The 27,986-nt window shown below is 38.9% G+C and overlaps 2 protein-coding genes across 6 annotated transcripts in view; both read left to right on the forward strand.

Moving 5' to 3' along the window:
• Window positions 1-4,679, forward strand: part of IFT56 (intraflagellar transport 56) — a 46,982-nt gene extending 42,303 nt beyond the window's left edge. For 3 of the 4 annotated variants that reach the window (XM_053943941.1, XM_053943945.1, XM_053943943.1), the window contains 2 exons: window positions 1,605-1,738; window positions 3,129-4,679. In XM_053943941.1, coding sequence (XP_053799916.1) covers window positions 1,605-1,738; window positions 3,129-3,240 — 246 coding nt within the window. In that variant the 3' untranslated portion in view covers window positions 3,241-4,679. The remainder of the gene's footprint in view (window positions 1-1,604; window positions 1,739-3,128) is intronic. The other variant, XM_053943942.1, reaches the window with a different exon arrangement.
• Window positions 4,680-17,302: 12,623 nt separating this feature from the next.
• UBN2 (ubinuclein 2) overlaps window positions 17,303-27,986 on the forward strand; it is a 51,645-nt gene continuing 40,961 nt past the window's right edge. Inside the window, exons 1-3 of one of the 2 annotated variants that reach the window (XM_053943277.1) lie at window positions 17,303-17,751; window positions 21,846-21,938; window positions 27,599-27,700. In XM_053943277.1, the coding sequence (XP_053799252.1) occupies window positions 17,332-17,751; window positions 21,846-21,938; window positions 27,599-27,700 (615 nt within the window). In that variant the 5' untranslated portion in view covers window positions 17,303-17,331. Of the gene's footprint in view, window positions 17,752-20,662; window positions 20,744-21,845; window positions 21,939-27,598; window positions 27,701-27,986 lie in introns of those variants that run through there. The other variant, XM_053943278.1, reaches the window with a different exon arrangement.

Here is a 27,986-nt window from a genome sequence, read left to right on the forward strand (position 1 = left end):
CCTCATGTAAAATCTCTCTCTAGATCATTTAAAGTCTCACTTAAATCAGTTGATTGCTTTGTCTAAATTCTTTTCAAAAGCTTCTTGTCTTGAAGAGAAGTAGGTCCACATTTTGAATTTATCTAGAGCTCTTAAAAGCTGCATTTATAGAACTAAATTTTTCAGCCTAATTATGTGTCTACATATGGCCATAAATGACTGCTCCAAAATTGTTTCTTTAGTAATATAATTTGTCTTTCTACTCTAAGAACCATTGTACCTCTTGAACTAAATGGCAAGGTCCATGTTGTTTGATTTTATGTGGCATTTTCAGTTGTTTCTGAAACATTACATTATATTGGAGTTCCACAGACAGCAGCAGAGATGTAACTTAGGAAGGCTGTTGCATTAGGCTTTGCTCAACAGAAAACAGAATGAGCATGAATGGAACAAGGTCAGCAGTGTCCTGAGAGGTGGTGTAGCTGGATGCCTCATTGCTGTGCTGATAGAAATTGTTCAGTGAGGAAGCTGGCACACAGGATTTCATGATAATTTCTTGATGCTTTTTATGCAATAGCCCATCTTGTCCATATGGGGAACAGCACATGACTTGGGGTGAAGCATTTCCTGGATTTATATAGAAGGAGATAGAAGGATAGAAGGAGAACATTAAAGTTGTACCTGCTTAGTGGAACTAGATCAGATACTAATTTGGATAGATCAGTATTCTAATTTTTCTTTTTAGCTGACACATCTGATAGTGTTCATACTATCTTTATTCCCATACATTTAAGTGTTTGCCAGTCACCAGCGGTTAAAGTCAACATTTATGTGAAGAAAAGAGAATTATTACTCATCCTGTAGTACCAGTGTCTCTCTGACTAAGGTTTCCAAATGTAGCTCCCACAGCCTGCACTTTTTTCTCTGCAGGCTTCCAGCTACCAAAGGACAGGAATTTATGCTCAGTCTACCTTCTGTGATCTCTCATGGGAAGCTACTAGTCACAAACAACATTGCCCTTCAGGCTTGCTCAAGTGGAGAGCACTCATACAGCCCACATGAGATGTGCTATGCTGACTTCAAAAGTCACAGTTAATATGGTCACTCCTTTTGCATTGACTGTTGCCAAGCAACTTGCTCCTGGTTCCCAGTTACAAGTAGAGAACCTAAGGCAGAAAATATAGGGTACACACTGGATTTTCCTATGCTAAGGAAAATTCTGGATTATAGAATCACTGAATCTTCTTTTGTACTGTATTGTAACAGCGAAGAAAAAAGATTAAGTTAAACCCAGAAGATAAACAAATACGTGGCCATGTCTACATGAGGAAATGTGGTTTCATCTTCAAATCTCCGGACTAGTTGGTGGTTGATATTCTGTCAAGGGTTTTGGTATAGTTGGTATGACACTAGATAAGGGCACCTCAAAAAAAGATGTTGTAATACCACCTGTCTCCCATTTCTCTAACTGCAGTGTCCCTGTTCTGTGTCAATTGCTGCCTGCAGAAAAACAGGGAAAATGCACGTTGCTTCTACAGCTTACTGCTGATTTCAGAAAACTGGGCTCAGTGTTTTTAATCCCCTTCTGAAAGGTGGTCAGGAATAATGTTTCCCTTTCTGTGCAGATGCGTCAGTTTTACTATTCAGCCAAAGCCTTTGATGTTCTGGAGAGACTGGACAATAATCCTGAATACTGGGAAGGCAAGAGAGGTGCTTGTGTGGGTGTATTTCAAATGATCTTAGCTGGCCGAGAAGCAAAGTGAGTATTCTGTGTTGTATCTGAATTTATTTTGCTCTTTTCCTATTTTCAGCTAGCTGTAAGCCAGAATCATAATCTCAGCCTTAGAACTACATATCATCTTCCAATCTTTTATTGGCCTTTCAGAGAATAGACACTCCATCCAGAAGCTCTATATGCAGTTTTCAGCTGGAAGTGTATCTTCCACACCAACAATTATAGAATATATGGTAGAGAATAATTTATGAGCAAGTGCTGTGGACTTTAAAATACCAAAATACTTTAGTCATCATCACTAGGAAAAGCTAGGTTATAAGTGTAGTAGTATGCTCATGAACTGGGGGAAAACAACATCATTTCATGTTGATGGTGTAAGAATGGAAAACTACCACATGACATTTTAAAATGCATAGAACACAACTAAGGAAACATTTACTCAACACTGTAGGAAAGACATGATTTTTCTAAACAAAGAGTAGATGAGACTGTGCTTTCATTAAAATTTGCCTTCTGAAGACATTGACCGTGTCACACAAATATACGTACTTGATGAAAGTTTAAAGGAAATCATCTGTGTTACTGATAATTTTGGTTTTGGCCCATTTCACTGGATGGGGGAATGAGAGAGAGTAGTGAAGCTGTATTTAAGAACTGCTCCCTTGTGAATATACTGCTGTGATGCCAGATGGCCATTGTCTTCTGGCCAAAGTTGCTGTTTCCTAGATGACGGGTAGGTGTGTATCTTGGCTTCTACACCTTCCTTCTATTCACTTCTCTTCTGGAATAATCTCATTAACTACTATACCTTTCAAGTGTCCTTTTAGCAATCACTGCAGCAGATGCAGTAAAATACACATAACTTGCCTGTTTTTCAAAATATGAAATTAAGTTCTTACTGTAAACTAACTGGCAAACTGCAGCAGGATTTATATATGTTTAATAATAATAGGTTTATTCTATTAGGAGTGTTGATTTCCTTGTTATTTGTGTTTATGTGTATTTCATTATGTGTAAAGTGCTTTGGCAGCATTAAGCTAGATGTTGCCTACTAAAGACTAGCAAATAACACTAAAGATTTTTTTTAAAGTTTGGTTTGTTCTGGGGAACAATTTTCAAAGAGTGAGGGTATATATACAAATTCTCACATATTCACACACTAAACTAATTACATTTTGGTGATTTTATTTTTTAACTTAACATTTCTTTACAATTGTGTACAAGATATTTTCATTGGTTGCTTTTTTGTCTCTGGGATCGCATCTAGTGTGCATTTTAATCTATTCCAGCACTGCAGATGAATGGACCTCTCTGTATCAGAGGACCCATGTTTTGTGAAATAGTTTGATGTGAGCAGTTTATTGTATCAATTGGGTCTAACACTCACTTAAATCTTTGCTTTTCACCTTTGTAGAGAGACTCTGCGGGAAGTACTGCACCTTCTGAAGAGCACTGGTAATTCTCAAGTAGAGTACATTGTTCGCGTCATGAAAAAGTGGGCCAAGGAGAACAGAGTCCCTGTTTGAGTCAATGTCACAGAATGAACCAGGTCAGTTGCTACAGTATGTCTGGCTGCAAGACAAGGGTCTTAGTTTCTCCTGTGCATTCTGGGTATCTCCTTCCTTGCAGGACTTTAGACATTCAAGCAGGTTGACCCAGCTGAGGAAGAATGTCCTCCAGTGAGATTCAAAACATACAGCGAATTGTTTTTTTGGGTTTTTTTTTTTTTGTTTCTTTTTTAAAGTAAAACTTTATTGGTACTTTTTCTGTTGCACCACTCTATTCCTCAAAGATTTTTTTAATAGTAGTTTCAACTGTCTACAAAATCAAGGTGCCCCTCAAATTGTTCCCCAGATTCCTCCACAAAACTTACTGAACTGCATGGTGGAGTTTGTTTTCCAGCAAGCCTTTCAGCCTCTGGAGAAGAATAATTTGTTACATGACTCAGACAAACCTACTTCAGCAAGTGATAGAATGTGGCAAATAGAGATGGTGACAGTGATATCGCTAAGCACTACTAGGGTATCAGATAATACAAAAGGCTTAACATAGAATCATATGATCATAAAATGGCTTGGGTTGGAAGGGACATTAAAGATCACCTAGTTCCAACCTGCCATGGGCAGGTACAGCTTTCAGACAGTTTTTTTTTTTTTTTACTCAGAGCTGCTCAGGTTCCTCAATGCTTTATCCAACCTGGCCTTGAACAGTTCAAGGGCTGGGCCATCTACAACTGCTCTGGGTAACTTGTTCCAGTGCCTCACCACCCTCATAGTAAAGAATTTCTTCCTGATACCTAAGCTAAACATAATCTCTGTTTGAAACCATTCCCTCTTGTACTGTCACTACATGCCCTTGTGAAAAGTCTCTCTTCTTTAGGACTTTCAGAGATTACCTGTCTGGGGTAAAATGCAAACCATATTCTGAGGAGTATACTTTTCTGGATGAATTTCAATTACCAATACCTTAATTTGGGTTTTTTTTGTCTGTAAGGATTGTTTTCTCTCTTACCATCTTTTTCAGTGGATGGAGACTTATTTGACTGATGGTATTGTTCAAGCTCACTTTGAAATTTAACACTCAGAACATTTATTCATGTTAATATAGTTCACATGAGAACTTCAGCAATCTGATGGATAAAAAGATCTTTTGAATTATTTTCTTCAGCATTTACCACTGTCGTGAGCAATAGATTCATTATACTTTTGGATTTATTATACTGTCCTGTTTTTTTAAGGAGAACGGTTCAGGGAATACAAAATACTAGGAGAAGGCAGCAGTTGTAACATACAAATGTCTTATACATTTGATAGTAAAAAACATTTGTATATTATTTGTAAAAGAAAACTACATTTTATAAATTTGTAAAATACTTAAGAAGTATTTTTTTATCTTTTGAGGGGAATTCAAAATACCATATTCTCTACTGTCTGTGCATTGATTAAAGCTCTTATATGAATATACAGTTGAATGTCTGATTGGTTTGTGTTGCTTCATACTGCAGAAGTTGAAATAGTATATTGATTTTGCTGTGGAAGAGGGCAGGTTTGTGGCTGATTGTTAAGTGCATGTTCATTAATCAGTCAAAGGCAAGCCAATGGCCTTGGTCCTAGTCTTATAGTAGTTTGCTGAAACTAAGGCAGCTGGGTGTATGTGGAACATGCACACCTTTCTGCCATATAATGTGTCTGGTTTTACTGCTTTAAGCAAAAAATGTGGGTATCATTGTTCAGGTGTCTAGAAGTACATTGATAGTTGTGGTTACTTGCACTTAAATCTAGAAACTGATCCATCACACTAGCAACAATAAGCCCAGCAGGGGCAATGTTACACTCATTCAAAACAGGTGTGAAAGGAACAGTATTTTCACTGAAAGTAGTTACAAAACACTTCACTCATGAACAGCATTTTTCTTTTCCATCTCAGTTTAATTAACTTGGAAACAGATTGGGAATACAATTATGAATCTTGGTACAAAGCTTCAAAAAATCATGTTGGTGGCTTTGTAGCAGATGTTAAATGCATCTAATTACTCCCTTTATTGAAGCTTAACCTGCAGGAGAGCTGAAGAGCATCCAAATCCATTACAGACCATTTTACATGTTGGTTGAATCTTCTGAAATAAGTGTTATGGCTTTGCAGCATGAGGGCTTGGGGGCCAATTTTAACTTCTCTTGTCTGTGACAAGAAGTTTTAATGCAGAAGGGAAGAAGGTTTTTTTTTAATCTCACCTTTATTTACTGTAGCATAATATCATATTTTATATGCTAAATAACATGGGGTTTAGCACAGTGCATTTTATTGACTGGCAATAAAGCTTTTATCATTTAAGATAAAACGGGACTGCAGGGCTTTGCCTCGAGCAGTAATGAAATAAGGCATTTTATATACTGTCTTAGCATTTAGGTCTTGGTAATAGAACAGATATGTAGGTACTATTAAAATGCAGAACGAGAAGAGTACTGAAATACTGGTGTTTATTTTACCTTTGAAATTCATCTAGAATGTGTGTTCCATTGTTTAATCTGAGGTCATATTCAAAGAACAGAGATGAGAAGTTGCCTTAGCTGATACAGAAATGAAAGGTAGTAAAGAATAAATAAAATTTTATGCCTGTCCATTTCCATATTTCCCTCAACTGTGGAAATTTAAGGAGTCAAGGTACTCCAATAGGATGGCTGGGAGTGAAGGCAGATGACCTACTGAGCAAGCAGGCAGTGAAGAATGCATGTGCAGAGTCAGGGAAATGGATAAATTTATTGGGTCAGGAGTTAGTGAATATAAAATTGAAACAGTGTCATTTCAGATAATGTAATGAAAGGAAGACTAAAGCAGAAAGAAATTGCTGCATCATTATAATTTCAAGGAAGAATATGGAAATTAGAGTTATTTCTTATACTCTGAATAAGCATCTGATTCTGGAAAAATAAGCTACAGATAATGCACAGAAGCTACTGTGCTAGCAATCATAGCATTAATAGTGACTAGTAGAGAAAGCCAAACCCCAAACAGTGTGTAACTGCTTTCAGTTGAGTGCTGACCCATTCCTGATGGATAAGAAAGTCAACCTTGAATTAAACTTGTTAATACCTGAACAACAGCTATTACAGTAACATCGAAGTGAATTAAACTTGAGGTGACAAGTTCACTGTGAAAGAAAAGTCATGTCACATTATAGCTCTGGACTGTAGCAGGCATTTAGGTTTATGTGGTTCCCTCAGCTGGAAGCTGGCTCATAGATCTTCATAAGAAAGCTGTCTGAGCGTGAATGAGGAACTTGGCTATTAGGTAGTCAGACACAAAGTAAACAATTACCTATATGGCTGTTGCTACCTGTAGCTTCACTATATGGGAGCTACACATACACTGAAGAAAACATCTAGATTTTGCCCACTGGTTTACTCTTTGACCATTTTTCCTCTGTATTATCTCCAGAAGTAACTTCCACTCACTCTTTTTGAAGTTTCATTTCCAAATTTCCCTCTTCCCTTTCAGTCTATGACATGGTGATTGAATGAGTAAACAATTGCATGAAAGTGTTACCAGTAATATTAAAATCAAGTCATTAATCAACTGATAGATAAGGTGGCCTGACACTATGTAGTGCAAGATGGTAGATTTCACCAGTGTTGAATCCAATAACTAACTTGACTCACCATACAATATTTGCCAGAAAAACTTAAGAGTGTTAATTTGAAGATGGAAAATGAAAAATCCATCATTTTATTTTAAAATTTATTCAAATGGTCAAATAATATTTGCTTTTTTAGAAATTGTACCTTGATTCTAAATTCAACTTGTTTAGCCTTGTTTTCTAATATCCAGTTCTTCCAATGTTCATCATTGCTGTTAACCATTAAAGCCCAGCATTCTTTGGTTTGGTTTGTTTTTTTGTGGTTTTCTTTGGAGGTTTTTTTTCATCTGTTAGAGTGCAGCAAGTCAGTTCTTGTTTGTATGAGAGACAGCTTCCCCTGTAAAGGTGTTTTGCTGGCTGGAACACTGGTGGTTGGTTTGCCAACAGATTTTTTTTTTGAAAACATGGCTGCTTCGCACTGGGCATAATTTATCTCTGTATGTAACACTGGAATATGCTTCTCCATAGTGCTGCTTGCTATTCTTCTGCATTGGTACTCAAAGACTGCATTCACCCTTTTTGCCATATTATCATGGGGGAACCTTGCATTAAACTGGTTCTTGGCTGGGACATGATATCTAAGATTTTTCCAGAATTGGTATTTTCCAGAATACAGTCTATCCTTTGGAAGAGACAGAGTACCTTTTGTTCTACAAAAATATATTTTGTTCAAATGGGCTCCATTTTCCAGCTTATGCAGATCACTCTGCATGACTACTTATCCCGACTAATTACTAGTTTGTTTCTCTGTAGCTATTTATTAGCACAGTTTTACAGCTATATCTGGGTCATCAAGGGCTTTTTTGGATCCTCCATACTTCCAGGATCCCCAAGACATTGTTATTGATGACTGATGGCTGCTTTTCATCATTTATCATTCTCTATTTATTTAACATGTACCTTTCAGATATGGTATTATGCTATTCTTTTAAATTAGGTATATGACATCAGAAATATATGCATTGCACTTGCAGGAAATGCAGCACTGTTATATTCAGCTAAACTTATAAAAGATCCATGTCATAGGAGATACTTCCCATTCATTTTTTATTAAATGAGCCTTTCAGCATCCCAGAGATGCTGAAGATGCTGATAGAGATAAGTCCTTTTGCATAATTTGTAACAACTCTTTTTTTGGTCTTGCAATCACATTTAGCCACACACTAAAAGGTTACCTTTGACTTTATAGAGTTTAAGCTTTCATTTGGAACAAATAAAGCAGGCATTTCACATCTCTGGGCAAGGGACAGCTCCTAAATTCCTTATAGGTCTTATTTTCATCAATTTTCATCATCAATTGCTTAATTGATGAATTACATTAGCATCTATTTATAGATTTAAAAATAAAAGTAATGTCTATATTTAGTAAGAGCTGTGACTTTTGAGAAGACACAGGGACACAGTGTATTCTTCAAATAAAAAGAGAACTTCTGTTTCAATTAATGCTTACATGCTTGAATTGTGCTTAGTTGTTTCACATTGTATTATTTTTAGTAATTCTTTAGAAGAATTTAAAATAATGCAGTAAAATAAATAATGGTCTTTAATATGTTTTTATGATAGACCTTCAAGTACATGAGTCTTCAGTTGTTTGAACAGGAAATATGCTGTCTCATAGTTGGTAGTGATTCTCACATGCAGCTGAATCAAACTAAAAAGTGGAATACTATGTATGTTGTTCCATGAACCTAGGAATTGCATTGAGTTTTTTGCAGTCCTTAAACCACACTTTAAGCTGGTCCTTAATTGGAGATGAGTAATGAGCCTTAGACTCCACCTTGATCACTATAAGCAACTTCTATATGGTCAGTTCTGTGAAAAAAAACACACACAACAGTGCAGAATTTTAAAAGGTAACATTTTAAGAACACATGTAATAATGTTGACATCGTTTACATCATGCAGTAAAGACCCATGCTCCAATTCCAACAGCTGCATTGCTCATTGTAACAGCTACAATTTTCTTTGATGATTTTGTCCTTCTTAAGCATGATGGGATCATTATGCATGTCTACTCTAAAGCTACTTGTACTCGTTTTCTTGACTTACATTAATGGGTGAGGCCATTATATGGGGAGCCATTATGTGACAAAACTCAGTATCCTGTTTTGCAGAGCTGGTGAATTAACTCATATCACATGATGTCATTGTGTCTCATGAATCTGTGTATGAAAGCTGTCTCTAAGAATATGTTACAAAAATTAAATTACAAAACCTGATAAACCAAGTCATAAACTGCCTGGTATATTTCCCATACTGATGATTATCCTTATTGTTTTCATTCTACCAGTTCAGTCTTACTTTTGTCTGATTTATTCATGATGCCACATGTGCTGAACTTAGTCATTACTGAACAAACTGAGAAGCTGTCTATATAAAATTGTGGTGGTTTTCCCCACCATTTAAAGGCAGAAGAGCTATTTTCTGTTCACAGCAAAGTAATTTCTGAGGCAAGCTTTACAAGACTCCACGCTCAGTTTAGCCAGTTCTCAGGCAGGTTTTATCACTGTGTCCATTTTTCATTCTGCACATTCTCATTCCCTATTGAGTGTTTTCCCTTCCTGTCTCCCCATTAATGTGATGGGCCTTACAGGACTACCAGACTACTGCCAAAGTACTGCTGTTTTCCACTTCTCACTTCCTCCTCTTGCACCACCTCTGAGCATGACTTGCCTCACTCCAACTTCACAGGCATTCGAGGCAAGATGTTTTCAGATTTGTAAAACACTAAGTCCTGTGGAAGACTAGAAAGCAGCATGAGACTAAGAATAACTCAGTCTCTTAAAACCGTGAGGAAGTGTTCAGATAAGAGTACTGTACTATTACTTACCAATGTCAGGGGTAATTCTTTTAAGGTCAGAAAAATGACATCTGAAATAGAACTTTTATACAGAAAATGTAGCTTGCCTTCACAAGCATTTTGGGTATGCAGTATCCACTCTATTCTTAAAATCATTACTTCTATTGCTGCTTGTTTTCATATGTTCAAAAAACTTCATGTCATGTCTTCTGAAAATGCAACTTGAGGTGGAAAGAAAATTGTTATAAAGAACTTCATTTGTCTATTTAAATTACTCATGTATGAAAAATCATTTTTCATATGTAATTTTTCAGATGTTATTTTTAATGCTGTGGCAAATCAAAACCAACTTTGTGTTGAATCTGCAAGTTCAGTATGTAGTTAATGCTCAGTGATAAATATGTGCTTTGCTTTTTTGAAGGCAGTTTGGCTTGGAAATAAAATCATGGAAGTATGAAAATGCTGAACTGCACATGCAAAGTATGTTTCTGACTATTCTGATCATAAGCTTGTATGAATGTTAAAAATGTGGTAATTTGTTTATGCAATCACTCTCAGCTGTCTGTGATAATGTGTGCGTACCTAGGTGTGGAACTTACATCAGTTAAAGCAGTTTCCAAAGTGCTGAGAGGCATTAAAAAACTTGGTTAGGAAATTGGAGTTTTGGTAAAACCAGCCTGAAAGTGAAAGGAGGAACAAAAAAGAAAAATATTTCTTCAAGGTCACAGCAAATATTATGTTGTATGTCTTAATAACTTTTAGAAGGTTGCTTTGCCATCTACATCTATGTATTACATGAAAATCTCCTTTTTGGGAGGAGACAGGTAACAGGTGTTGCCTGAACAGTAACTATAATAATTTTAAATATATTACAGTATTTAATAAAAATAGGTTTCCTATAATTATCACAATATTTATATTTCAATAAAAACTAGCAAATAGCATCGTGGCAAGTGACCAAGGCTCCTCTAGCCAGGAGTCTGCCAGTGTCCACTCTCAAGGAGACCGAGTGTTTGTATTCTCCTAGGTCAGCACCCACAAGGGAAACCCTGAGAGGGCAAATCTGTGGCACATTACCTTTTGTACTTCTGAGAATTACTTCCAGACCCTTTTACCTCATTAAACAGCATTACTACTGCTTTAAGTGTAGAAATTGCAATTCAAACTGAGAACTCCCTACCTAGCTAGTCCTTCTTACTAGTGTTACAGATGGGTGGCAGAGCTACAGGAAATCATGACTCATATTCTTGTGTGGCTTTCATTGCTATTGGGAGAATAAAACCGGGAGACAACAATGCAGAGATAAGACAATAACCGGACTCCAAAGTTTCAGACAGCCTTCGGCTGCCTCCAGGGGTGCTGGCCTGATGGAACAGGCTTTTCATCGGAGATAAGCATCCCATGCCACAAGTATCTTTAAAGAAATGGTGCAAATGAGGAAAAAAGTGAGGGACAACTCCCCAGAGCACATAATCCCTCTCAATCTCTGTAAACATCTAGGTGTTTTTACACTTTCAAATGAGCAGGTGTGAATCATAAAAGAGCTACCATTAAGGAAGTCTATTATTTTCAAAGACAGCTCCTCTTCAGTTTTAAATTCTGCTTAGGTACGGTTTAAGTGATTGTCACAATCAACACGTAACAGGCAGATGCTTCTCAGTTTAAGTTTCTTTGCCAGTTCACTGAAGTCTGCTCCCTTTCTATATACTTGTATTTCTAAGGAAAAAAGTGTGTGTATGTGTGTGCCCACGCATGTAACTGGGTGCTCCTCTACAAAATCCCTTCTGTGTTTACTTCTGATGAATTTTCTTGGTATGTCTCCTATCTACAAAAAAAACCCCAAACAAACAAACAAAAAACTCCAGTATTTCAATTACAAGGTTATTTTAAAGAACCATTGAATCATTCAGGTTGAAAAACACAACTTTAAGTTCATTGAACCCAACCATTTCTTAGCCACCACTAAGCCATGTCCCTAAATCCCATATCTACACAGCCCTTAAATATCCCCTGGGAGTGTGAGTCAACCACTTCCCTGGGTGGCCTCTTCCATTGCTTGACAACCTTTTTGATAAAGAAATTTTTCCTAATATCCAATTGAAACCCCCTTTGGTGCAATTTGAGGAATCAATCACCTAGAATCATTACTACTATAGAAGTTTACAGCTTATTTGTCAAACTCTACTGAGTTCACCCTTAACACTAGGGAAGCTTAAGGACAAAAGTTGCATGCTTGCTCCAGCAAGACGTCTTAACACTAGAAGCAGAAACAATTATTAACGATTAAGTAAAAAATAAGATGTAACTAGAAAAGTGTTCTTATCTTGTTAGTTACAGTTGATTTTGCTACTGTTACCCAAAGGAACAAATGACCCATATTCTGCTTGGTAAGTGCACCTACTTTAGAGCTGATGTTTAATATCTTAATATTTCATCTTCTCTCCAGGCTCAAAAGATGTTCCCACAATAATTCCAAGCAGTATGCTCTTCCTTGGCAAGAATGCAATTCTTCTTTCCTTTTTCCCTCTCTGCTTTTTCTTCCTAACTTGGAACTCCATCTAAATGGAGCTCTTGAGGCTTTGAATTCTCTCTGAGGTTCCTCTAAGTCAACAGTCTTATCCTATGTATTAGCTTAAAGAATGTTACAATGTTCTGTAAGCCATAAAAATCACCAGTCATTCAGAACTTAATGTCAGCTTTAAATTTCTCATTGAGAAAATTCTTCTGAACAGCAGGGATGATAACACCCCCACCTTCGGTTGAAGAACTCGCACTACCGTGACACATCCCTTCCTGTAAATCCCTTGACTTCTTTCATATGAAGACTTGCCCTGATTTCTAGCTTACATGAGATAAAAGCCAACATTTTGTTTTCATCAGCTACCTCTGACATACACAGTCATGCCATTTATTTTGTATTGGAAGACCACTCCTCATCTCAGCAAGTGAGCAAAAGATGCACTTAAATCCACTTCTAGGGGTAAAAAGCGCTTTCAGTTACAGGAACAGTAACTACTTTTTGCATAAAAATTGTTACCATTTTTAAAACTTCCTACTGCCATTGAAACCTTGCACTTTTGGTCAGATTTGTTCAAAGCATTTCTTAAAGCTCTGGAGAGGAGTTCAGTGTCTCTTGGGCTCGAATTCTCCAGTAAGTGATGCTTGAGCAATTCACAGGGAGCAAATAAAAATGTATGGGATGAAGTTCGTTATTACAGTTCCTCTGCTTTGAAATTGTGACAAATGAATATTACTGCTGTGTCAAAGGAGATCCTAATTATTTGAAGCTAATGCACACAGCCTTCCTAGAGTGAATTTGGCATTTCTCTACCTGCCTACAGTCCTTCCAAACAGTTTACTTCACTGAAAAGTGTACTTCAGACTTCTCAAGGCTGTGGCAGAGACGCTGATAACAGCTCTTAAATACATGTGCCTGAGGAAAGAAAGCTAGAGGTATATTCTTCAGGAAACAGTATTTTTACTTAAAAGAACAACAATAGCAAAAATATGAGGGGGAGGAATCAGTTTTCTAAATGGTTTGAAAGGCATTGGTGTTTCATTTTGGAAAGAAAGCAGGTGGTTTATTTCTTTGATTCTGGGTCTGACAGAGAGCAACTTAGTAAAGCTGTAAGAAAAAAGCAAAATGTTTTAAAAAGCACACTCAAATTCAGAAATCTTCATTAAACAGAAAACCAGCAATGCTAGCCATGTTGTTGGTGCAGTGGATTCTTGTGATGCAGCAGCAGCTCTAGTAAAAGCTCATAAACACCAGTCTACCTGCAGCTGTACCATCTGACACAGAAATGGAAGCTGCAGCTGCTGTGCCAGCAGTTCCAGTGAAAGGACCACAAGGATCAATAAGACGTGTGGTTGGACCATAAGAAACCAAGGATATAGTGAGGAAGCAGCTGATGGTCAATGAGGATATTCTCTCTCTGTCTTGGAGACTTTTGAGCAGTGGAGATGTGACTGCCACTGGTACGAGCTGGCTGCCACTACAGCTGCTACCTCTAATGTAGATCTCAGTGCTCACCTTAAAGAGAGGAGAAAATAAACTGCCATGCCATGCCACCTAAGCTTATTATGTAATATTATTATACAAGGAGAACGTGTTTTCTCCTGCATTCCTATTCAAGGGCAAGAGGCTCATAGGTCATGGAAGTAAAGTAATAGCCTTTGAAGCTGAAAACAAGCTCTCTGGAGACAAATATAACTGACGATAAGGAGAGCCCTGCTTTCTGGTGGGACCCTGGGCCTGCTGCTGTGGGGTGTCCAGCCCAGAGGAAGCCACACAATAGGTTCCATGAGGTCCAGGACAGCAGTGACCACCGGTTTGTAATGAAACAGGGTACAGCTCTGACTCTACCACAACCAACACAAACAGCCCAAAAGCATGAGAGTGCTACAGACAGAGAAGCCAGTCCAAAGCAGAGCAGGAGGATCCCACCTGCACCAAAGCAGAGGCCTCTGCAGTTTGCTGGTCTGTCTCTGTTTTCTGTATTTGAAACTAAGTCAGGTCAACAATCTGCCACTCACTGATGTGGCTGTAGCATCTGTAGTTCCAAGCATCCACTTTGTCCGATCTACTCATACTGGTTTTCACCAGTGAAATAAGAAGCGGTTTCAGTACCACCTAAAAATTACTCTCTTTGTGTAGTTGTTAAATTTTTTAAAACTTTTAATGTGCTTCTCTGTGTCCTTCAGTTAACATACAAAGGGAAGGAATCTGTATTCAATGTTGGACTATTTTAGCATGGCCATATCCTGAGAGAAAGCAAAATAACTGGCAGCACATCTCTAATTACTTTTTAAAAATGATACTTGTTAAATTTTGTGTTGTACTGACAAGGGCAGGACATTATACTATGTACAGACAATACCTGAGATGGAGCTTAATGACAAAGAACAAAACAGGTAGCAAAATAGAATAAATAGTGTGGATAAATTACAAATCTAACTCCTACTGAAGTGTTTGAAATTGTACAAGCCTGGAACTCTTCCGGTGTATTCAAAACTAAATTCCTTGACAGCTTATAATCTAGTGAATTTGGTTGTTTTCTTTTCCAAATCGTTCTAGTATCTTAGACCAAATGTAACATTAACATATTCCAGTAACTCTATGCTTGGATCTGCTGCCAAGGTTCTTTTTGATTTAGTTCAGGTACTCAGAGCAAACTGTCTTCAGTGACTTCACTTTAAATGCAGAGATCCAGAACTGCAGTTTGTCTAGTTGCATAAACAAATACTAAGCCTTATAAAAATGTTACGTGCACGCTAAGATGCTTAAAAGTTAGATTATACAGAAATACGAGGGTTTACTTGTCTAATTAAACTCATAGGAGAAAGGAAGAGGGGGCATAGCAATTACTATTTCATAGTAACCTTAGATGTGAAAGGCTGCTTTTAATATCAAGGTCTGCAATCTCAGAACAAATGGTCACCTGAAACTATTTCCAAGAACTACTTCTGGTTTTCTCTGTAACCCTCCCATGAGTTGAATGATGATTGTTCCTTTCCAGCTTTTTTTTTTTTCCTACTTTAAAAGCATGTAAAAATCTGACCAAGATGTGGTTCCAGGTATATCTACACTACAAGACAATATGAAGCATTGGATTCAGATACTCATAGAACTAATTTTCCTCTGGCATGCCCTACATTGATTACTTCTGAATATAGACCCCTTTATTTTATTACGAGACTGAAAGACAGAATGGAGTTTTACATTAGATACTTAAAATACATAGTTTACCACTTTCCATGGATATATCCAAGTATAATCTGTGAACAAACTACCTGTTGTATTCTTCTTGTACTTCTTTCAAGGTCTAGTCTCCCATCTGGTAATTGAAAACAAGGTTCAGTAGAGCTGCAGAAGAGCCTGTGATTTCCACATAAGATTTCTGTTTGAGATGCACTAAACTGCTCTTTTTCTGAGGAAAGGCCCCTTTTTACCATCACAGGATTTAATGGCATAGATGACACAGAAACTTTGATGAGAATCAGAATCTTCCTGGCAGGGTCCACCGGTCTGGAGCTTAGGGATGTTCACTCAGTTTGAATCCAGAAATACAATTCCTATTTTGTGCATCAGCTGATAGCTGTATGAAATTCTCAACAGAGAACAAGTGCAATTACCAAATTATGTTATTATGATGCTGAAAGCCAAAACATATTTGAGGAATACATCCACCTCTACTAAGCTTGCTAATCGCACCACAACATGCAAGGCTTCAAGATAAAACAAGTCCCTTAGACCATAAAAAAAAAGCTCAACAAAGTTTCAAGCCTCAAAAGGAAAGTTTACATTTCTCAGATTGGGCCAGTCATTCCAGTGACTTGCCACTGCAAGCAATATGCTGGGATGCCCTCCATTCCCTGTTAGTGATAACTTTCAGTAACACTGTTCTAGAGTCACAGATCTTCTCTGGAGTCTCGATGAAATTAAAAAGTCAAGTCAAAAGGCTTCCTATGCAATTACAGGAAAACATCAAGCACAGTAATGGATGTAGTTTGAAAAGTGGAATACTGTGATGCACGGAATAGTCTGTTATCATTATGCAAAATAACAGATGTAAATTGCTTGCTTTGCAAGAGTACATTTAAAAAAAAAGAGAATAGACCCACTCCTACCTACTATTTCCGAGACTAAAACATGTCCCAGAAATGGTAATGTCTTTTTCTCTGCTCCAATGAAGTTAGAGGATACAATACTCATGATGTTCATAAGCTTCCTGAAACTTCACATTGCCTTGGTGGCATACCTCCATCTGGAAATACCAGCCATCAGTCTGTCAAAGTAGGTGGTGACAGACTGCAACACTTGCAGTATTTGCAGGCAGCTCCTGCTCATGAGGGAATCTCGCTGCTGCTCAAACCCTGCCTTCCTCGCGTCGTCCCCTCTCTCTCTCGAACAGCTCTTTCCCAACAAGCCACAATTGCTCCCTGCAGCCAGAGCTGGTGCCCTACAGACCAGGCATGGCCGCTGAACAAGATCCCTGCCGCCGAGCCAGACCGGCACCCCGGGCAGCGGCTGCTCTTCTGTAGGAGCAAGCTTCGATCAATCCCGCCATACGGCACGGTTTTGTAAAACCCCGATATCCTCTGCTGTTTCACTCAGCGTGGGCTGATGCTACCGAGACACGGTGCGTCCGCGCCGTTCAGGCTGGGAACGGCCGCTCTCCCCGCACGGGTGGCTTTTCTCTGGTGACTGACCCGCAGCCGCCGACTCCTAGGGACTTCATCGGACCTTCCCGTCAGCGGGCCCGCGGCCCCCGCAGCCTGCCCGAGCTGCCCCAGGAGGACGAGCGCTGGCAGCCCCCGCGGCTGCAGGCGGCGGCGGGCCCGGCGTGTGCATCGCCCCGGCAACCGGGGGCGGGCCCGGCGCCCGCGGCGTGTGGGCGGTGGCGGCCGCGCTGACGTCCGGGGGAAGCTGAGCAATAACAGCAGCGACGCGGGCCCGGCTGCGCCTGCGCGGGCTGCGGGGTTGCTCTATTTATGTGGGGGGGCGCCAAGATGGCGGGGGCGGCGAGGAGAACGTAGGGGTAGCTCCGACCGGGCGGCGGAGCGGGGAGGAGGGAGAGGGAGGAGCCGGGGCCGGTGGGAGGGAGCGCGGAGAGCGGTGTCACCGAACGTGTGAGGCGGGGGCCGGCAGACGGCGGGCGGGGGGGGGGGCGGCGGCGGAGGATGGCGGAGCCGCGCCGGGTGCCGTTCATTAGCCTGTCACCCGTGCGGCGCCGCGAGGGCGAGAGCCCGGCGCTGGAGCGAGAGCCGGCGGGCCGCGACCCGGAGCCACCTCCAGCGGGCCGTGAGGCGCCACCGCCGGAACCGCCGCCGCACGAGCCGCCCAGCGACAGCGCTGCCCGCCCGGAGCCGCCCCGCGACCCCGGCCGGCCCGAGCAGCCGCCGCAGCGGGAGCCCCCACGGCCCGAGCCGCCGCCGCTGCCGCCACCGCCGCGCCAGAGCGGGCGGCAGGAGCCGCCGCCGCCGCGGGAGGCGCTCCCGCTCCGCCAGACGGTCCGCCTGGAGGTGGTGCTGAAGGACCCCACTGAGGAGGGCTGCGTGGAGTTCAGCTACCCGGAGCTGCTGCTGTGTGGGGACTCGCGGGTACGGGACATCCCCTTCCCCTTCTTCCCTCCCTTCCCGCTGGCACGGGCCCCGCCGCGCTTCCTCCTCCTCCTCTCGGCTGCCGGCGGTCCCGGCCTTGCCGATAGTGTTATCGGTTACCCCTTGCTGCTTGAGGGTGGTCCCGGTACGGCGGGAGGGGCGGCGTCCTGGAGGGAAGTCCGTCTGCTTTGCCGTCGCTGCGGGCTCCTCCTGGTGCTGAGGCTGCGCCCGTGCCCGTGGGGGGAAGGGGAGGCTTCCCACTTGTCCCCGACCTGGCCAAGGGCTTCTGGCCTTTGGTGCAGGCTGAGGCGGAGGAGCTACACTGTCTTGTGTCCCGTTTACCCCGGCTCACCTCCCTGCCGCTCCCCTTCCCTGCCCGGAGAGGTGTTTCATCCTCCCATCCTGAGAGGTCTTTGCCGGCAGCTGGAGGAAACTGACCACGCCGGTCTGTATTCCGGGTTGTCCCTAGGCTGTGTGCAGGTAAATAAAGAAAGCCCAGCTCTGCTATAAGCCTCGAGAAGCAGTACGTGATCATTAGCAGACTTGGATAGGAGTTTTTGTAGTCTTGGAGGGGACAGGGATAAATGAGTTAATGTTGAATTGGTAACCACACCTGTAAGTGTTGAGAACTTAATTCAAGGAAAAAAAAAACAAAGTGTTCTTATTTTGCTTGTCCCTCCCAAGCAGAAAGTGTTTGATACTTGAATTACTTTGTTTTTTTAAGGACAAAACTCCTGCAGACAACTTTAGGAAGCAAGCAGCGTTAGCCAATCAACAGGGCCCACTGTTCCAAGTAGGAAGGAGAGACGCGTGTCCTTAAACTGGTTACACTTGAGCTGCTCATTCTTGGTTGACTGAAGTTGTACTTGATTTAAATAGTTGTGGCTTCTCTTTAATCCAGTACACAGTTTTACAGAAAGCTTGTCTCTTACTGAAAAAGGCAGAGAGCAAGTAAGTAACTACTACTTAGAAAGTTTTGGTAGATCTGGTGATAAAAGCAAGTATCAAATACCAGTATGGTACTGCCATGGAATTTTTGTCTCCAGCACAAACTTGAATATGGTTGAAACTTTTCTTCTGAACCAAAGTGTTTCTAGGCGATGATGGCGCTGTAACTATACTTAGCGGGCTGCTCACTTTTTCTGCTGTAGGAGAGATACACACACTGGATTGTGTTCAAATGTGGAAGGCAGAAAAATCAGTGACTGAATTTAATCCCTCAGATCTTGTCATGCAAGTTAAAAGGTTCCTTCTGTTCATCCTGTCCTACAGCTGTTGTGGGCAAACAGTGCCAGTTATGACTCCTCAAAATTAGTGTAGTATAATCATGCTTCTCTCTGAAGTGCAATCTTTCTGAGCAGTTCCGTGAAGGTGAAAATTGTGTTAGTGTTTAGAAGTGATTCAGTACTTGAAGGCTGACTTTTCCCTTTGGCAGTTCCATAACTGCCTTTTATTCTGAAGGTTGCCAATATCTTAATCACATACTCAGGGAAAACGGGCTCTTTCTGATGTAGTTCTGATGCAAATTCCATGTCTTCTGGGGGTGGGAGAGCATTGATTTAGGGAATTTTGGTACAACTGGGTTCAGATACTGCTTTTATGGTAGAGACAGTGATAGTAATGCTTTGTAAGAAACTTTGTATATTTTCAGCTCCATAGAGTCCAAATTAAAATGAATGGATCATAATGGCACTTCTGTTACTGGGTTGTGGAATAATCAGCTGATTTACTATGTAAAACAGTGTCATAAATTAGGATCCATTTAAAGTGATTCTGGACTTTTACTCATGTTTAAAACCTGATGTATACTTGGCCTGTCAGTTAAATTTCTTGCTTGTTATATGGTAAAACCTGGAAAAGCTGCTCTAATATTAGGGAAGATTTAAAATCTTGAGATTTGCTTTTTCAATGTAGGTAGTAACTAATTGGTAGTTAATTTTGTGGTTTTAAGTGGAGTTTCAGATTTCAACATTTGTTGTTTTAGTAATGTTTCAGTTTAAAATTAACAGTTCAGATACTTTACTATGCAGATTTTTTGCAGGGGTGAAGATTGATTTGGTTTTCTGAAAAACCTCCCTTATAAGAAGTTGCTCAACTTTTTTATAACTTTTCCCATTAAAATTTAACATTACAAAGTCTGGGGCTTGTCTGTCTTGTAGTATTCTTGGAACTGTAGCAACCAAGAAAAGTTCTCCAAAGGAAGGCAAGCACTGATGCACAGGCATAACTTCAAATGTGGCTTTAATAGGCCATGATAATAGTAGTAATATAGTAATGAAGTGATAGAGAATCTCAAAACTGATTTGGCAGTGCAACTTCTGTCTTTTTTTTTTAATTCCAAATTTAGGTTCCTGTGCTGAATCAGAAGCTAGTATAAATGTTTATTTTAAAAGCTTATGCTGTCCTTGTCCTTTTTTGCCTTGATAAAGACAACATCCTTTGATAGGGTTGTTTGTAGAGTTCATCTTCTGGGAGAAGTTATGTAAAGTTTTGAATGTGAGTAATAAGTGTGTGTAGTTGAAGGGTTTATTTGCCTCTTAAATGCTGGCGGAAGTGAAAGTGCGCTCCCATTTCTTTTGGGGTGACTGAGGCTTGGTGCATAAAACCCAAGTCAAAGTGGATGAGCCAGAAGCTCAAGTTGGCTTCTGTCAAACAGGCTTCAAAGGTGCTGAAGTAGTAATGTCTTAGTTCGAGAGCCATCCGTCCCTTAGAAACAGTCAAAACTAAAATTTGCTTGAATTTGAGTTTTAGGTACTGCTTAACTAAACAAATTGATAGTCAGCTTTGAGTGTTTGCTGGAGAGAGGCAAGTTAACACTTAAGTACTAAGTTTTATTGATTTTTAGGCTCAACCTTGTCTCCTTTCACAGTTAGAAAAAAGCGACATATGCCTAGCAGAAGATAAGGAATACCTTTTCCCAGCTATAAGTAGAGAAAATGGTGTTTCATGAGTTGAGCAGTATTTTATATTTAATTATGCCTGCAGGAAATAAGTAAGTGGCTTTAATTTATGTTTTAGGAGTAACTATAACCTCTATTAATTTTTTCTCCAAATACTCAGTCTAGAAAATGTATTATAATTATGTGGTGTTTGCAGTTTTGCTTAGCTTACCTTCCTCATTACATTGCTCTTGATGCTAATGAGCTGGTTTGGTCACCATTTAGTCAATATACTGACTTTTTATACTATGGAGGCAGGATCTTGCTTTTCTGAACTTAGTTTTTTTTATTTTTCATAAATCTTCATTTATTCATTGGTGAGTAGTCCATGTGCAGTAAAATTAGTTGCCATCCATAAAATGCTAAAAAATGGAATTCCATTCCACCGTATTTTATCATCCTAGTACCTTCCCCCTTCTGGCAATTAATGTATTTATGTGAACTCCAGGTTGAAGGAGGGCAGCCCTGTTTTTCTGCCATCACTTATTGAAAAAAAACAAAAGCACTATGTATACCCTGTTCATTGACTTTATCTCAGTGAAAACCTCTTTTCTAAAAAACAGCAAAAAAGTAAGGGGCTACTCCCTCCTTGTATGTATAGCTGGAATATTAATTCTCTTTTGTGGCTTAACATAGTTATGAATACTGAAATTAACTCTTGCACTGTAATTTTTTTTTCTTTATATAAAAGATTTCTATTAATTATTGTTACCATTTACTGAGCTTTTTAGTCTTCTGGCTGCTTCCTTCCTGGTTAACACACCATGTACATCCTGTCTGTTGTATCTAGAAGAATCATAACAGCTGTTAGAGGGGTCAGTGAGTGGAAGCAGAGGTGAAAAGGAGTTGTGATTAGAGAGAGTTTTTTCTAACCTCAAATGGCCATAATTCTCTCTTATGCTTAGACTTTTAGTTGAGGTTGTTGTGGAATGCTTGGGAAAATGCAATTCTGAGTATTTATCTTAATTCTTCTGGTTTTGTTGTCATCAGAAGAAAAGTAGCTAGATGATAATTCAATGATCAAAGTAATTTTTAGAGATGAAGTATAAATTCTGACTATTTAGTCATTAGAGTATTGTTTTTTGACATTTCATAGGTTTTGAGATGCACTCTGTGTTTCTTATGGAATGAATGTGTAACTTTTGCATTTTTCAGAGGAAATCGGTTCATTTAGAGGATCCATATAATGATGAACAACGTGAGCGACATGAAGTAGAAATGCTTGCCAAGAAGTTTGAGGCAAAATATGTGAGTTACTGCACTTTGTTTAAAAATACAAATATTTAATAGTGATAACAGATAATGTTTTTTTCCTGAATAGGGTTGCTAATGTAGTGTCAAATGACTTCTGTACGTTTCAGTGATGACTGTCTCACAGTATTTCATTTAAGTACCCTGAAGCTGCCACAAGCCTATCAGACAAGTCTGCTAAATAGATTTGTCTATAGATGTTATAGCTTGTGAAGCTATTCTTGGAAAAGAATAATCTTGGTAATAGATGCAGGTCAATATTCATGCTCTACGCTGTTCTGGAAGAAAAAAATTTTATGTAATACTGTGGTGCACTATTCAACAGGTCTTCACTTTGGGCTAAATACTGATGAATCTTGATGTCCTGACTAGTTGGAATGTTTCCATAGGAAGTTATTTGTTAAATAATAAATCATTGCTCAATGAATGTCTGGTAGCTGCCAACTGCCTAAAGATACTCTACTGGCTTCTGAAAGTGTAGTGTGAGTGACTTGAACAACACTAGCTAGCAACATAAAGAGCCTTTCACTAGTAAATGAAGGTAGAAATCAGAAAATGTTGACAAAAACCACACCCAAACAGGTCTTTAAGAATTCATATGGGTAGGGTTGGGTGATTAAGTCTGAGCTGGCAATCAGAGCTCATCATCATGCTGAGGCAAGTTGATATTCTGGATTACTAATAGAACACCTCAATAATAAAGAAGGGAAACAAGAGCAGTCATTTGTACCTTTGGCTATTAATATACATATTAAAATCTTTTTTTGTCTGACTTATTTGGTTGGGTTTTTTTTTCTGGAAAGGGCAGATTTTTCTAAGTGCTCAGTCTATATATTATTTCAAGGCATGTTAGCTGTGATACATAATGAAATCAACTCTTTAAACTGGAAATAATCATTCTTATATGAATTGAGAAGGCTGTTCCAAAATGCTGTTTGCTTTTAATTTGAATTATAAATAATTTTTTGAATGTGAGCAAAAAATGTCTCAATAACACTATTTTAGAAAACTCATTTCAGCTATTAAAGTGTTAAGGATTTTATAATATCTGAAACAAGTTGCTTAACTACAGTTGATGAAAGTCAATGGAAGTATGTAAAGCAATATATGTAGGAGGGAGTAGTAGTGGAAGCAATCTAATTTTACATATGTTTATGCATCCATCAAAGCTGAACCTGTACATTTATGGACTAAGCATGTTATTAGATTTAAGAAAACCACAGTTCAATGTTCAGTGGTCGCAGAAAGGGGTGAATAGATGCTTTTAACTATTGGAAAGTAGTAGGTAACAAAAAATCACCAATTTCAACAGTCTAAATTTGTGGTGCACTTGCATCTTCATTACTACTTGCACTTCTGATTCTTTCCCTTTCATTCTCTGACTTGCCTTTTGTCCCTTTCAACCCCATGAAAGGGAATGTCTTTATATAAAGAACCATTTACTAGGTTAGAACCACTAAGCATGAAGGGTGATGAGGGATTAAGATTCCTTGTGTTAGAAACTCCCTATCCTTTCTCTTCCAATATAAGAACCATCAGTCTCTATTTGCCATGCGTGCTCAGAGGAATCACATCTCTGAACACTGACCCAGTACAATTGCTCATGTTCTGACAGCATCCAGCCATCTACTGCCTCTTGTGTTGAGACATTCACTGCAGAGCTTCAAGAGGAGCAGGGCTCTGGTGTGGTAGATACCCTTTCTCCTCAATGAATGACCAGCTTCACGATACTCTTCTTAGCTGGAGTTACACTGTAACACTCCATAACAGTGGTTTGCTGTAACTGTAATCAGTGGTTGTATGAGAAAAGAATAAAGGGTTTTTTTTTTCTTCCTGCAAAAGGTTTGCAGGAAGTACTATATCCTCCTTTAATTAGTATTACTTAACTAAGATATCTGTTTAAAATACTCAAACATTGGTTTTAATTATAACATGTGGCAGTACTTCTGGAAGATTTGATGCATGAAGAGCAGTCTGCCTTGAAGACTTTTTACTTCTTTTCAGATAAATTTCTGTACTCATAACCAAATCAGTACACTCTTTGATATAAGATACTAAGGAAAGACTATGAAAAAGTGTATTTTTGTAAAACAAAATGCATAATGTACCATTTGTTTACTTGATTATTCAGAACTCTTCTGTAGTTGCTGCACATACTAAACATCAGCATAAAAAATTTGATCTGAAGGGTTCCCATTGTTTTGATTGCTGTTACTCTCTAGATAAAATCAAATGCTGTTGTGAACACATGATACTGAACTTTGGACAATATTGTACGTATGTAAGAGCTTGTCTTGGATCAAAACGAAGATCCATCTAATGGATGGTAGCATAGTCTCTGACACTAGTGGAACCCCATACTTGAAAGTTTAACAGAGCAAGTGTTCATTGATATTACTTCACTGTGCCTGTCTGGCAGTCTGTGTTGTATCTTAATTTCTCTCAAAGCCAAAGGTCACATGTTTAATCTTCTTAAAGCTTTCTGCCAGAAATCTACCAGATCATTACCGTATTTCTGTGTTCCCCAGCACTGGAGTATCATGGTGACTGTCATATAAAAACACAGTGTTTAAACATCATGAGTTCTTGTAGTGCTCCATAGTTTCTGTATTGCAAGAATCAAAGAAACACTTCCAGTTCTTCTGCACATTGCATATGATTTTGACGTTATCATCAGAATCCAGCACTTTAGTTCTCCAGCTGTAGTGTTTTAACATTGTTATTGTATGGAAGTGGTGGTTTTTATGTTTAAACATATTTGTTGGCTTACTGTTCTATTTTTTGTTCTAATAGTTTTTTTTAAATGAAAGCCTATTAATGGTATGATGCCCTGACTTGTTAGTGTTATAATGATGACTTCTGGTTTGGTTCTCAGTTCCTTTTTTTTAATAGCTCCCAATTCTTTTTTTTGACCATTCTTGATTAAGCAAATGTCTGAGCTGTGCCTAACAACTCCACTGGTTCCTGAGCAGCATAACAAATTTGCAGCATGGTGTTTTTTTGGTTTTTTTTGGTTTTTTTTTTTTGTTTTTTTTTTTTTTTTTGCTTAGGTTGTACTTTATGTGGATTACCTTGCTCTATTGATGCTGAATTTAACTGCCTATTAATCATACTAATTTCAGAGCAACTGTAAGGTCTTTCAGTGATTCTTCAGTTGTTTTCTTTTTCCTTTACGTTCCTCAGTGAATTGTCATCTTAGACCCCTGTCCTTCCCCAACTCTCACCTGCTCTGTTTCTTCTAAAGATGAATGAATGCATATTCCATAATAATTTTGCTGATCACTCTTTGCCAAAATGCGATACCTATTCTTACCTTTTCTTTCCTAGCTGTAGATCAGACATGAGTTTAAGTGGATCTTCCCTATCTCATGACAGTTTCTTGTTTTTAAAGATGTTTGGAACATTTTAAAACAATTTCAAATACTTTCTTCTACCAACATTTCTTCTTGCTCTGTATATTCTTGTGCCTGCTGGTTCTGTTGTTTATAGCTTTTATTAACTTATCCACCATAAAGACCAGGTTTACTGGTTTATAGATTCTTCTCTTCAAGATTCTTCAGGTATTGGCATTTTATTTGCCACCTACCTTCTAGTCCTGTTAGACAAAGGTTGTTTAAACGCAAGGTTTAATGACACAGTTAATATCTTAAAGTCATCTTTGGCTTTTTTTGAATACTTGAATAGTATTTGCAGCTTCAGGAGCTAGGCACCGTAATGTTGCTCTAGTATTGTGACTACTTATGTTCTGGCACAAAAAGGTTGGAGGAAAGTTGCAATAATAAAACTTCCCTGAAGTGCTGCATGGTGGACACTGACACAGATAATCCCTTCATTCATCTGCTGCACTCTGGCATCCTTAACATCTCGATCATATGAAATCTCAACACAGTTCCTTAAACGGAACTGGTTAGAGCCAGGCCTGAAGGAAAATCTCTTAATTATACACACAGTGGTTTAGATATTTTCATATGTCTGAGTACAGGTACTATTTTAAGACTGCTTTTGTTCATTCAACTATTATAAGACTTTTTTTTTTTTTTTTTTTGGTTGCTACTTTTGTTCCATATCTGATTTTCTGACTATCAGGCAGTCAGAATGTATTGGAAATTTAAAAAAAAAATATTGCCCTTTTATTATACTGAAATCATAGAATCATGGGATAACCATTGCTGCAAAGAGATTTTAGACTGGCAAACAAGAATGTCGATGGTTACCAGCAAGATATATGTAGTACAGAGATGGATTGCATTGCACATTAGTGAGATCAGTACAGGTGAGATATGGTTTCTGAAGCATTCTTAGCCTGCTGGCACCTAAGTCAGAATCATGAATTATATAAGCTTTCACACAGGAGTTGAATCAGAATTCTTAAGTGCTGCCTTTTCTAACTTAATTTTTCATCTCTCATTCATCTCATGCAAACTTTCTTTTTTTTAAAAAGTACCACATGTTTTGGAAATGTGCAGTCATTCAGATGTTTTTCCAGATGAGTGATTGTAGGAGATGATAGGACTGATAGGAATACTTTGCTTAGCTTGGAATGTAGCTTGGAAATGTGAGTTAAAAGCTGAAGTTACTTTTGAGGTTTTTCTCCTAGGACTAGTGCATTTCTTTATTTAAGTATATGTGAGAGATTCCTGTTTGCTTGCAAGAGCACATGCTTTACTTGGTCACAAACTTGCATGTTCTCAAAATGTTGTTAAAATGGAGTTGTTGAGATGCTTGCACCTCTCATAAAAGAGCAGGGGTGAAACCGCCTCTGCATTCTCATAGTAACTAGTGGAGTATTGTACTTGGATGTCACAGCTAGAAAGGCTGACTTGCTCTAAGAATGCTCAGAGCTGTAGGGTGCCGGCAGAGAAGTTTCAGGAGCAAGTCTTGAATTTGTGGAAGTTACCATTGTAATGAGGGCAGTGCTTTTTCAAGAATTTTATCTTTTAAGATTTTTATTGATGATTTTTGACAACATATGTGAGCTAGAAAACTAGGCCGTAGATCCTGAGAAGATTTTTGTGTAACTTTAAGTTTAGATTTCCTGAATATTTGAACTGGCTGTGAGTCTTTACTTGACTTAACAATGAAATTTCCACATGAAAAGAATACTTGCAAATCAAAATTAATTTTACTGTCTCCTGGAGATAAGTGAACCCATCCATAGTTTTTGATGCAGCTTCTGGCTTTAAGTAATGTTTCAAGTAACATTTTATGTTTTAAAACTCAACTTTTTATGTACTATAGAGAATTAATCCATCTTGTGTAGGGAAACACTTTAATGAACTCCAGGCTATCGTTATTTTCCCTTGTAATGACACTGTAACATACTGAAAAACTTAACACTTTCTAGATTATCCCAGCCCTTCTATCATTAGCAGTCCAAACACTATACTTTAAGACCACAGGACAGGAAAACATCTTTAAATACAAAATGTTAGGAAGATCTTGGTCTTGCAGAAAAAGGTAGCTAGTGACTACCTTTCAGGGATGATTCTGGTGTGTGAAAATTTTCATTAGTCCTCTAGACCATCTTCAAGGAAACATTCGAGAAAGCAAAACTGCTAATTCTTTGAGTGACTATTCCTACAATGCCTTATGTTTTATAGGCTTTAGTACGTTGCTTTCTTGTTTCCTATGTAATGTAACACTTGCTTTGTCTTCAGGGTGGCAAGCCCCACAAACATCGGAAAGATCGCCTGCAGGATCTGATCGATATAGGTTACGGCTACGACGAGACGGACCCTTTCATTGATAATTCTGAAGCGGTAAGTAAGCTTCAGCACAGCAGCAAGAAATCATGAGGCAGTGCTTTATCTTTCCAGTACAGAAGAAAGGTAAGGGAAAATACTTTGTACCTGTCTATAACTGATGCGAATGCAAAGGGCATATTATTTTGGGAGACCAATGAATTACTATATTTGTAGTCTTACTCAAGATATTGTGCACCAAAGAATTAAGAAAGCTACTCCTAGATCAAATAGTTTTCCAGCTTTAGAAATTAAAATATTTTTGTGTGCTTCATTTGCTGTTGACTGAAATTACACTGGCTCT

This window comes from Vidua chalybeata, chromosome 5 (assembly GCF_026979565.1).
Source record: "Vidua chalybeata isolate OUT-0048 chromosome 5, bVidCha1 merged haplotype, whole genome shotgun sequence".
Classification (NCBI taxonomy): domain Eukaryota; kingdom Metazoa; phylum Chordata; class Aves; order Passeriformes; family Viduidae; genus Vidua; species Vidua chalybeata.